General features: G+C 49.6%; 1 protein-coding gene across 2 annotated transcripts in view; it reads right to left on the bottom strand.

The window, feature by feature from the left end:
- Window positions 1-2534: 2534 nt before the first annotated feature.
- TBX5 (T-box transcription factor 5) overlaps window positions 2535-11955 on the bottom strand; it is a 40948-nt gene continuing 31527 nt past the window's right edge. For both annotated transcript variants that reach the window (XM_062010011.1, XM_062010012.1), the window contains exon 9: window positions 2535-3554. In XM_062010011.1, the coding sequence (XP_061865995.1) occupies window positions 2971-3554 (584 nt within the window). In that variant the 3' untranslated portion in view covers window positions 2535-2970. The remainder of the gene's footprint in view (window positions 3555-11955) is intronic.

Raw genomic sequence — 11955 nt, 5'->3', positions numbered from 1 at the left:
GATGTAACTGACAGCTAAATACAGTGTAATTTTTCATTTCTTAACTCAAACTGCAATTCACCCAGTCATTAATCTCCTCTTCTGAAGGGACAGCATGTGATTTACTGAGCAGTACACCATTTGACTAATTCCCTGCAGGGTGAGGCTCCATGAAGACAAACAGCTTTGTGCCTAACCTGAGGTCCCAGCCATGCCCACAGAAGGGTTACATGATGCCTACAGCCCCTTCTGCCTCCAAATGGGCCTGATACCCAGCACAAGCTCCCAGAGTGGCCCAGCATCACATTTGGATCACATCTCTAAGCCACTGGTTGCAAGACAGTAAAAGCAGAGCCAGCCAAAGGAAGACATCTGGGTTTTAACAGCCCCAGCAAAACCCCAGGTCCCACCTGCCATGGGACGTGGGAACAACACCTGTGAAGGGGCTCTACTGATTCTGCTGACTTTCTGTCCCTTTGCAAATCTCTGGTGCACGGGAGGAGGAGCTGCTGGCCAAGCATTGGCAGGGCCAGATGAGGTGGGGCAGGCTGGGGACATCTCCTCAGCTTGTTCCCAGGATGCTGCTCCCTGAGGTGGCTGTGGCTCACCAGCCACACAGGTAACACCTTTCTGCTGGGCTTCTTGGATGCAATCTCTTTATTTCTCTGGAGCTCCCACTCTGCAAAGCATCTACCACCTTCCCCTCCTTCACTGAGGCTGTAACACAGCCTCACACCTCTCCTGGGCCAGAGGTCCCCCATCAACCTCATCTACATGGGAACAGGGGCAGCTCCACCTCCATGAGGACTCCCCAGTGCCACCCCAGCACCTACTTGTATTCCCAAGGTCACTTCTAAACCTACCTGGACAGGAAAGTGACCCCAGAGGAGCGTGTCCCTTGGGGACAGGTTGGGAGGGAGAGACCTGGGGGACTCAGGCAGTCCTGTAGCAGACAAACACACAGCCCCAGACACAGCAGCCAAAAGCTCAGCCACCACTAATCACCCTCCCTCCTGGGATGCTGCAGCTCCAGTGGCCCACTAGAAATACAGTCAAAAACCAATCAAATAGACACTGAGCAGAAAGAACAGAAAAAACCCACCTCAGACAAAGAAAACCCACTTATTTGGGCACATCCCTTGCTGGTTTTATTAGACAGAAGTTGGCACCCAAGAATAGGAACAGGTAGCTGGGTGAGGGATTCTTTTTTATCCTCTATGGTTTTGGGGTACCTGTCTCCAACCCCTCCCACTCACACCAGTCTTCCCACACATTCCCACTCACGTGCCCAGTTGCTGACACACAGGTTGTACCTCTTTGGTTCATTAGAATTCCTTTTAATTAAAAATATATGTCAATTATATAGAGTGTGCACAGCTTGGAGAGAAGAAAAAAGAAGACAATAAACTTCTGTTTCAGGAAAAAACTGGAACCCCTTGGAAGCTTTGCTGGAGTCATGATGTAACTGAGTTATTTCAACTCCCAGGTATAAATAAATAGTACCAGGAAATTTTACACCTGAAAAATTCTGCCAGGAGACGTTTTTACTTGCACTCATTTGTTTTTTTCCTTCTCTTCTTGCCTCTCAGGGTCATTTTCTGCTCCTTTTAAGCACTTTTACTTCCAATCTCACTTCGTATTCCCAGACCAATATCTCTTTTTTCTAGTTTGGGGTTTTTTTTGAGGGAGGAATTAAGAGAACACACAATCAAATGAAAGGCTGAGGTTGCAAACAAGCATCCCCACCATTTTTATGCACAACCTTTGTCCCTTTGCTGTCTGCATCCTCTCCTCCCCTGGCCTCACAGTTGGCTCAGAGCCTCACTTTCCACATGCTGGTAAGAAATTGGCAGGAGACAAGCTGGGGATGTTTTCAAGTTTGAAAGATATCCCTGTGCTTCTGTCAGAGACAGCTGATGGGCCAGGAAAGAGCAGGAGATGGGAGGGAAAGAAGAGGGAGAGCATTACATGCAAGTGGGAATGAATCAGAGAATGGTGGGGGTTGGAAGGGACCTTTAGAGCTCATCCAGTCCAACCCCCCTGCAGAAGCAGGGTCACCTAGAGCAGGTCACACAGGAACGTGTCCAGGAGGGTGTTGAAGAGCTCCAAGGAAGGAGCCTCCACACCCTCCCTGGGCAGCCTGTGCCAGTGCTCTGCCACCTCATCATAAAGATGAGTTTGATGAGCCTTGTTCCTGCAGATACATGTTTTGCGGCAGTTGTGAGGAAACACAGGACCCTGCAAGGAGTGATTCACTCAGGGCACAACGGCTGGGCGAGGTAGGTACCTGCTTTTCTTAGCTGTGGCTTTGGGAAAAAACCTCTTTCTGTTGAAAAGTAACAATGGTAATACTAGGAAAAGAAACAAAAGAAAGAGAGAAAGGAAGAAACACCACTCCAACATCTCCCCTTGGTAAAAAGGGAGGGTGGCTTTTTGTTTTCTTTGAGAAAATTGAAAGAAAATATATATATTATTATTTATTATATAACATTGTCAACATCAACACCACAAAAAACAAAAGTAACATCTTAGTTGTTTTTGTTCAAGCACTCTGACTGTGTCAAGAAAGGCAGCAGGAGTTTGGTGTCCCTTGGAGAACAAAAAGAGCAGGAGGGCGGGAGGGGTGAGGGGAGGAAAACGAGGGCTCAGGGCTGGCGGTGGCAGCAACACAACGGGAGGTTTGGGGGCTGTGGTGGGGCAGAAGTGTGCCAATCTGATGGGTTTCCTTTTGAAACAAAAGAAAAAGAAAGAAGGGGAGGGGAGGGCACAAGTCACACAGCGAGGCTGATGACTCTTTCATCTGTGGTTTCAGTCAGTGTCCATCCCTCTCGAGTGCTGTCGGTGAACATTCAGTTGAAGGAGTCTCTCCCTTTTCTTATCAACAGGGTCATTTTTTTTTATCCCCCCTCCTTTTCCTTTTCCCATTTCTTTTCCCTTTCCTTTATTTTCTTTCCCATAACCAATGCTCTTGCACTTCTCCTGCCTGCCTCGTTAGCTGTTCTCGCTCCACTCTGGCACCATTCCCACACCGTGGACCGAGTGGTACTGGTGGGGTGAAAGGGTTCGAGGCACGCCGTGGGAATACAGGAACTCTGCAGGCTGTAGGCTGCTGGGAGGGGACTGGATGCCAGTTTGAGGTCCACACTGCCTGACGATGGGTTGGTGAGAAACTGAGGTCTGGTGTTGAAACATGCTATGGGTGTCTCCTAGTTGGGGGGAGCTGTGGTTGGCCACGCTGCTGAGCCGCGGCATCAGTGGCCCCGAGGTGAAGTGGGCACTGAAATGCTGGTAGGGTAACCTGTCCATGGGCTGCATGGCAGACACTGTGCAACTGCTGTAGGATGGCACACTCGGCCATGTGTTACAGCTGATGTCTTCCAGGCTGGGCACGGGGTCCGTGGGGGGAGCAGAGCTGGCATACATACACGCTTGGCGCTGGGCTGATTCAGTCCTGTATGAAGTGTTCAGTCCCTGCTGCTGGGGGTAACTGGATCTGTAGAAAGGATCCTCTTCTGCTGGTGAAGTTTCCATGTAGGGCTTCTTGTAGGGATGCTCGGTGGTGGAACATTCCTCATCTGTTGGGAGAGAAAACTCTTGGTAGCAAACACCAATACTGTGCCCTCAGCTGAACCTCCCTCTCCAGCATCCTCATTTACCAAGGACACAGTCTGCACACAGCTGATGCAGACACTTCTCAGTTATGTCAGTGGGAATCCAGATCTCTTCCCTAGAATTGATCTGAAAAAATCCTGCTGAAACCAAGCCCCAGAATTGTTTGGTCAGAAAAGACCTTGGAGATTATCAAGTCCACCCCTTCCCCTCCCCTTGCCCAGCTCAGCACTACTCCCTGCCCCTCAGCACCATGCCTTTGGGATCCCTCCAGGGCTGGGCACTCCCCCAGCTCCCTGGGCAGCCTGGCACAGGGGCTGACACCCCTCTCAGGGAAACAGTTCTGCCTCAGCTCCAGCCTCAACCTCCCCTGGGGCAGCTTGAGCCCCTTTCCTCTTGTCCTGTCACTTGAGAAAAGAGACTGACCCCCAGTTCACTACAACCTCCTGTCAGGGAGTTGTGCAGTGTGATCATGTCTCCTCCCATGTCTGGCACTTGGCCCTGTCTGCTGGACTGGTGAAGGAATTATCTAGGAGCTCTGGGAGGAAAATTCAAGGCTGGAGGAATCCAAATGCTTAGCTTGCTTGGTTATACCCCATACCTTGGTGATGCCCCCTACCTTGGTGATGCCCCACACCTTGGTGATGCCCCACCAAGCTCCCCATCTCCTTTCTGCTGCCAGCACTTCGACCAGAGAAGTACCATCTGCCTGCAGGTACAGCTCACCTAACAGAAGTCCCCACTCCCACTTGAGGGACTCAGAGCTGATGCTGGTCACTAAAAGCTTTTACACTGACATATTTGCTGTGATAAATGAAACTAAATGGAGAACACAATAAAAGTCTCCCCCTTGGAGAACATCAGCCACGGCACAGTTGAGACAATCAGATTGGGAGCTTTACAACCCCAGTCTTGAGCTGGGCACAGAAATCCACACAGGGCTGTGTGCTGGAGCCAAGTGGAACAAAAAACAAAAGTACAACTTCCCAGCTAGCAGCAAGCAGGCACAGCTTGCAGAGCCCTTTGTTTCCTGCAGCAGGCAGGGCCAGCAGAGGGAAGAAGATAAACAATTTAGGTGAAATCTCTAGGGGTGAGGGAAAATGAATATGCACTCATTTCTTCATTCTCAGGGTCATCAAATGAAAACCAGCTCTGCTGGAATGAGTGGCAACGTTCCCAGGGATAAGCACTTCAAGAGATTTTAAGGACAGCAAGGCAAGTGAAGGGGAGTTGAATCTGACCCAGAGTAACTCTGCTGCTGCTTCAAGAACAAGAGTTTTGGTGTAGGCAGAAGAACATCTCACTTCTTTTAAAGCCTTCTTGGCTTCACCCTTTCAACAGGGGGAATATTTGAAAGAACACTTCAAGAAGTAGCCCCTTTTCAAGTTTCCTCAACCAACACATGTTGAGATGCAGGTTTCTTTCACTTCCAAAACACAAGGTGAAAAAAAAACCCAACCCAACTCAAAACCAGCTCACAACAATTCCACACACACACACACAAATAAGAAGACTAAAAGCATCTTCTCCCCCAGGAAGCATTTGGTAACAACCTTAGGTGTTGCTGCTGGGCTGCTCCAGCCCCAATGCCCATATCTCAGCTTCACAAGGTGCAGATGGGTACTGCAAGGCACCTTTTATTTCTTCTAAACACACACAAATGCATCCCCTTATTGCTATAAACAGCATCCTGAAAGCTGCACCCACTCTGCTTGTAAAATGACCCACTGCTCTCGCTCAGGTGTCTGTCAGGTCCAACTGGAACAACTGCTGCTGGCAGTCTTGGCCTGACAACCCAGATACTGAGGCACACACCATGGGGACTTTCCCCTTCGTGGCCCTTTTGGCTTTTGAAGAGCAGCTGCCTATAAATTCAGCTGGAAAGCCAGAGTCCCATTCATGCTTTCTCCTTGACAACAGCCAAATCTGGCTGCTTAGTCCCAGCAGTGCAGAGCTCTGATAATCAAGTTCTCCTCCACCTCTGCCTTCTCTTAAACAGGGATAAAAAGTAGGATGGGATAAGCAAGCAATGCAATCACATCTTTAAATCAGCTGAAACAGTGGGTAGAGAGATGCAAAAGTGTAGCACCCTCCTTAATCCTCCTTGGGTTCATTTTATGCAGGAGCATTGGACGGGATGCAGCCCCTTGAAAGACAAAAGCTTGGAAGCACAGGTCTGAGCTCCCTCCTGAGCACGGGGCTATCACAGGAGGTACATCTGGAAGAGCAGCCTGAGCTCTAGCTTTTCCAGACAGCTTAAAGGTTTTGGATCCCTAAGCTACCACTGAGTAATAAGAGCACTAGGGTGGAAAAACAATGTCTTGTAAAATGAAGCATTGTTCTGCTAATAAAGTTTTCAGCATCGAGCCGCACTGCTCTGCTGGCACTGGGAGTCCTTGGCTTGGGGTTGGACTGTTTGTTTTAGTTCTAGTTTTTTTTAAACATACAACACAAAACAGTCAAACTCTAGGGTGGGTTTTTCTTTCTCCCATTGTGTAAAGATTTGCCTGACTTGCAACCTGAGGTTGCTGATTTTTCCACTTAGCCCAGCCGTTCCAGTGCCTGCCACAGCCACAACGTCACAGACCCACTTCCAGAACTGATCACAGGTGAAGGGGGAAAAAACAAAACCAATCAGGATTTCAGTGGAAGCCCTGTGAGTGCCCTTTCTCCTGCTGTGAGCCCTCACAATCACTCTGCTGGTCTCTCTAGAGCCAGGCTCACTGATGTCATACATGCAAAGGGCATCATTGCTCCAGAATTTCAGTGTAAGGGGCCATACACGTCTGCAAAGATGACATAGTCACTAGCAAATGATTACAGCCTACCCTAACAGGTTCTGCCTGCCCTCTGGTCCCTCTTTCTGGTGATTCTCCCATCTATGTAACCTCAAGTACTGGAGCAAGAAGAGAACAGTCCATCTTCATCATTGGATAGGATGATGCAGACCAGAGGCAGCTGATGCATTCACACTGCTGCAGGCTCTCTACTCTTATCTGGCATTGTCCCACCACACATACAATCACAGAATCATTTTGGCTAGATAAACCCTTTCAACTCCTGCAGTCCCAGCCCTCCCATCCCCCTGCCCAGCCCACCACTAACCCCTGGCCCTCAGCACCTCAGCTTCATGGCTTTGGGATCCCTCCAGGGCCGGGCACTCCCTGGGCAGCCTGGCACAGGGGCTGACAACCCCCTCAGGGAAACAGTTCTGCCTCAGCTCCAATCTAAACCTCTTCTAACACAACTCTTGTCCCATCATTTGTCACTTGGGAGCAGAGACAGACCCCCAGCTCACAGCAGCTTCCTATCAGGGAATGCTGCTGTCTCCCCTCAGCCTCCTCTTCTCCAGGCTCAACACCTCCATTCCCTCAATCACTCCTCATCAGACTTGTGCTCCAGCCCCTTCCCCAGCTCTGTTGGCCATCTCTGGGAACACTCCAGCACTCCTTGCAGAGCAGACCAGAGCTGACACAGAACAGATGAAGTGCATCCCCAGCATGTGTGGAGCAGATCTGGGGATGGAAAGGGGACATTTTCAATTAAGAGAATGGCAAAAGGAGGCCAAGTCAAACAGAGCTCTAACACAATGCTCAAGACTGCAGTTTCAATTCATCCCCACCTGCTCTGGAGCCTGGACAGTCCAGCCCAAGACCATAATCCTCTTCCTGAAGCTCCCCTCATCTCCTCAGCATCAGCAGGACATAGCAGATGTCTGATCTGCTCTGGGTTGATTCTTGATAGTGGTTCCCTGATAACACTTCCTCACCCTTTTCTTGTTGCTACTGAGCCCCAGGAGGTGCTGACCATCCTCTGCTGTGTGTTGCTATTTGTGGAAGCCAAGGGTGGCCCATCAGCTCCTGTGCTCAGCCCCTCCAATACTGCACAGACATCAAAAAGCAAAAGGTCCTGCCAAGCAGGGGCAGCTGCCAACACTGGGGAGAAGCTGCTCTGAGTGAGCAGGATCCAAGGAAAACGGAGGCTGCAGAATGGGGTGGAAACTGGCTCCCTCACAAGGAATTTGATGATCTATCTGATGAAGGAGCTGTTCCAAGATTTCCGGTATTTACTACTTCCAGCTGGGTTGGAAATACCACACAAATGGCTTTTTAGATGGAATTTCTCCCAATCTCCAAGATTAGGGCTGTCCAGAATGAAATGCAAACATGTAGAAACCTCTGGAGTTCTGGGTGCACTGGGCTCACCTCTTCCCTTGCTGTAAAGCAGGAGAGCTCCTTTCCAACTCATGACAATCAGCTCCCCAGGACAGAAGACAATGAAGAATGGGACTCGGCTGGTGTCAGCCACACTTCCAGGGCATTACAGGAGGTTCATCCCAACTTTGTGAGGCAGACACAATGGGTGATTATCACTAACACTCTTGGTTTATCCAGTCTGGTTTCTAGCTTGAGCTCAAAGAGCCAATACCAGTGTGCAAGAGTGACAAGGGCTGTCCAAGAGGAAAAGGGCAGAATCAGTCAAAATTAACAACCCTTAAGGTCAACTAAGACACACATCCTTAGGACACACAACCAAAGTTGTTTCAGCAGTCACATAGTTTGCAAGGTGGCTGTGTTGCCACACAGAGAAGGGAGTTTGAGGCAGAGACAATCCAATACCAAAAGCTGGAACCTCTTCCAGGCTCAGTGAGTTGCCAGCACTGCCTGCAGAGGCACGGGAGGCCCCTCCTGATGGGAGGGTGGGATGCTGGAATGAAGCTGCTGGAACTACAGTGCCACAGGCAGCACAGCCACACAGCAAAACCTGGGCGGACATCATACCCCTGAGTATCTCTTCACCATGCAGGAAGGCTCTTCTCCACCTCAGGTATCCCAGTAGCTCCACTGCATCAATCCAAGCTGCAAACACCTCTGGCTGCAGCTTAGCTCAAGCCTTGGCCAATTTGTTGCGTCTCCTAACATCAGCAGGATAAGAAGTATGTCCTCCAAGACAGCTTGACTTTTGCCCTACAGATTCTTTGAGTGAGAGAAAAGCTGAGTGGGATGAGGGAGAAACCTGTTCAGTCAACAAAGTGGTCTATCCACCCTAAAAGTGCCTGTTCTGGAGGAGAATGGGGAAAGACATTGCTGTATCTCCACCACATCTCCATCTCATCACAGCAGGAAGGAGATGAGAGAGATCTTCTTTATGGTCAGGGTCATGATGAAGCTAGGTGTCTGAAGGTCCTTGATGGCTGAAGCCAGTGGATTCTGCCACATCCCTCTTCTCCCTCAGCATGCCAACGTGACAACTTTTATAACCTCCCCAGGGAGAGGCTGTTCCAATTGCCTCCTGTTCAGCATCACAAGCATCCCAGAAATCTGCCAAGTGGTTGAGATTGTGTAAGGATGGGAGGGAGCAGAGGTTTAGAGAGATGGCTTTTTAGTTCACAGGAAGCCTGAGAGAGAGGGTAACACGAGGGAAAACAAGTCCCAATGCCTTAACTGTGATTTGGGGCTAATATGAAAGACAGAAAGCAAACTGCCTGCTGGTAAGTCCTTTTGGGTTTCTCCAAGCACAACAATGAAAGAGGGAGAAGTGGAAAACAACTGGAAAAAGAGACAAGGCTCTAACTGGCCTCTGTTGCAGCCTGAAAATCCACATCAGGAACTGAGGCTGCTCCTTGATAGGACACAGGACTGGAGTTAACCCATCCTCTCAAGACCAGTGACTGTGTGATGCCACAAGTGATCTCAGTGAGGAGCAGGGGTGTGAGGATTCTCATATTGAAAGCTGCCATTCCCCAGTGTTCTACATGGTCAGAAGGTGCCTGGAGCAGTGGCCCCGTTGCACCAAACTGGAATCATTCCCAATGCTGCAACCCCTCACTCCCACCTGCACACCAGCAATTGCCAGATTTGAGGCTCTGGGATGTGTCCTTCCTTTCTCACCCAGAAGAGCATCACCTCCCTGAAACAGAGGAGCCTTCAGAGATAACATCCCCTTGCAGCCCTGCTGCTCTCCCCTAATGCAGCTCCATATCAGATCTCCAGAGTGAATCCATCTTGACTTGACAGCTGAGAACAACACTTGTCAACCACAGAGCTAAATCTTTGTCTTAGGTCACCGAGGAAGTAGAAGTTGAATGAGATGCCTTTGAGTTGCTCAAGCAGAGACCTGTTCTTAACTGAGCCCAAAACCAAGTCTTGACCTCCTAATTAAAAAGGATGCAAGAGAAACATCATGAGATGTCAAAGCTGGAAGGAGACATACCTGAGACACTATCTTGAAAACTAGTGGTGGCATTTGCTGCAGAAGATACAGACACCAGCTGGTCTCAAAACCAGTTGAATTGCCCTCTGGCCCTGCAAACACTTTATCTGTAACCACAGCCTTGGGGGAAGGAAATAATCCGCTTGAGATAAACCCTCAATGACTGCAGCTGAGGCAAAAATCAAGAGCACTTCCAGTCCAGAAAATGGCTGGAGGTGCATCAGGAGTGAACACACTCTTGCTTTCATGTTCTTAGATGGTGAGGCCTGTTAAAAGTTATTCAGGAGAGAAAGAGAGTTGGGAAGGAAAGCTTAATATTACACTCAGAACTGAAGGAAAAGAGGAACCTTCTAGGTGAGGTTATTTTCCCCAAGTTCAGTGAAGATCCTTGCTAGAAGAAAATGCCCAGCTCAGTCAGAGTTTGAAACGAAACCTTGGACCCCATCCTGATTTATCTGAACAGAATTGCTCATCTCCAGTGACTTCTTTTCACTATCAATTTCACTTTGCAGAGCGCTGCTTGGCAGCTCACATTGGCTCTCTGTTTCCCATTAACTTTGGGTTGCTTTTCTTTAAGCCTTGATGGCTGTTTTCGATTTACTGGATGCATGGGGTGGGTGGGGGTGTGGGGGGAAAGGCAGAGGGAGGAAAGCAGAGCTTCAGGCTCTCTAGACGGTGCAGCTTCACGGGAAGAAGCCGGTGGTATCGGGACAGGACGCTGCTTCTCTTTGATTAAAGCATTTGGAGGCTTTGATAAAAGGCCCTTAACTGCTTGTGCCACTCAAGCCATCACAGAGATAATGAGGGGCCGTTGGACTCAGACAAGGGCTCCTTTTGCCAGTCTCCTGCACTTTTGCAAGGGCCAGGCAGGCCAAAAGGGGTGGGGAGAGGAGGGGGAAAGCTTATTACAGGGCAGATAGTCGTCTCTTTTGTGACAATAAGAGGAAGTGAGATAATTGGGGGATTGAGGGAAACCACCCATGGAGACACCACTTAGTGGGAATCCCAAAACTGGAAGGAAACCTCTGTTGATTCCTTATCACGTTGCAGTGTGGAGGCGAATGATGAATTGCCCTGCGGTGCGGGGACACGCAGCAGACCCACATTGGCCAAAGGGTTTGGGCCAGCTTGTTTTGCTTAGCTTTTGCAAAGGGGAAGAGGAGAGCTGAGAGCTCAGCTGTCAGGGCAAAGGAGCACTGAGAAGGGATGGTAGGACACCGAGGGTGAATGGGAGCTGCCTTTGCATGGCCAACAGCAGGGCTTTGGGACAACCTGGTTGCATCCCAGCACCTCACACCCACAGTCCCACATCAACAAGGGCCACACATCCCACCTCTGACCTTTAGGGACACTCTGGGAGGCCACTGCAACTCCTTATTCCCTACCCTACAGCTAGCTCAAGTCTAGGGTTTCAATTTCATTTCCAGTCACAGCTTTGACACACTCTATATGAGCACAAGAGTCACCTGGTCAGCTGTAGGGTCAGCAAACGCTGCCTCTGTCTTCCACTGCTTATCCCAACCTCAGGAATATGCAAAGATTTCTCCCCCCTTTTGTTTTGCATATGTACTGGTACACAACACCCAGTGTTACAACACTCAGGGGATTCATCAAGGCTGTGAAAGAGATTTCCACTGCCCTCCTGCCTCATCTGCCAGCACTTCCCAGCATCCATCACCTTAGTCTGTGTGTCTAGGCTGCACATCCCAGTGCCCCAAGGGTTATGTTTCTAAAAATACTGACATGTGGCTGACTGATAGGACAGTGCAGGGAAGCAGGAAGGGATCTGCTCCAGGGCTGGAGAAATTCTTGGTGCATTCAAATGCCATGGTGCAGGCTGATTGCTGTTAGCTTTTCCCATGCAATATAGGGGAAAGGAGAATGGATGTAGGCAGGAACCATCTCCTGTCCACCCCATAGAGTCACACTCAGCCCTGGAAGCTCCCTATTTTCTTCTGAGTGTGTGAGGCTGGGCTGATGGGAAGCTTTTTGCTATTTCAATCCTGCAAGTGCTCCTGTATCTAAGCATCCCCATTGCAATCTCTCCCTTTCTCTCCCAGATTGCTCACTCCTGTCTGAGAACAATTAACCACCAATATCACAGAGCTCTTCACACCAGGACAAGCTGAGCAGGCAGTGTAAAGCCCTCAGTTT

Source organism: Colius striatus, chromosome 17 (genome assembly GCF_028858725.1).
Source record: "Colius striatus isolate bColStr4 chromosome 17, bColStr4.1.hap1, whole genome shotgun sequence".
Classification (NCBI taxonomy): Eukaryota; Metazoa; Chordata; class Aves; order Coliiformes; family Coliidae; genus Colius; species Colius striatus.
Note: the sequence above shows the minus strand (reverse complement) of the source record. Positions and strands in the feature narration are given on the sequence as shown.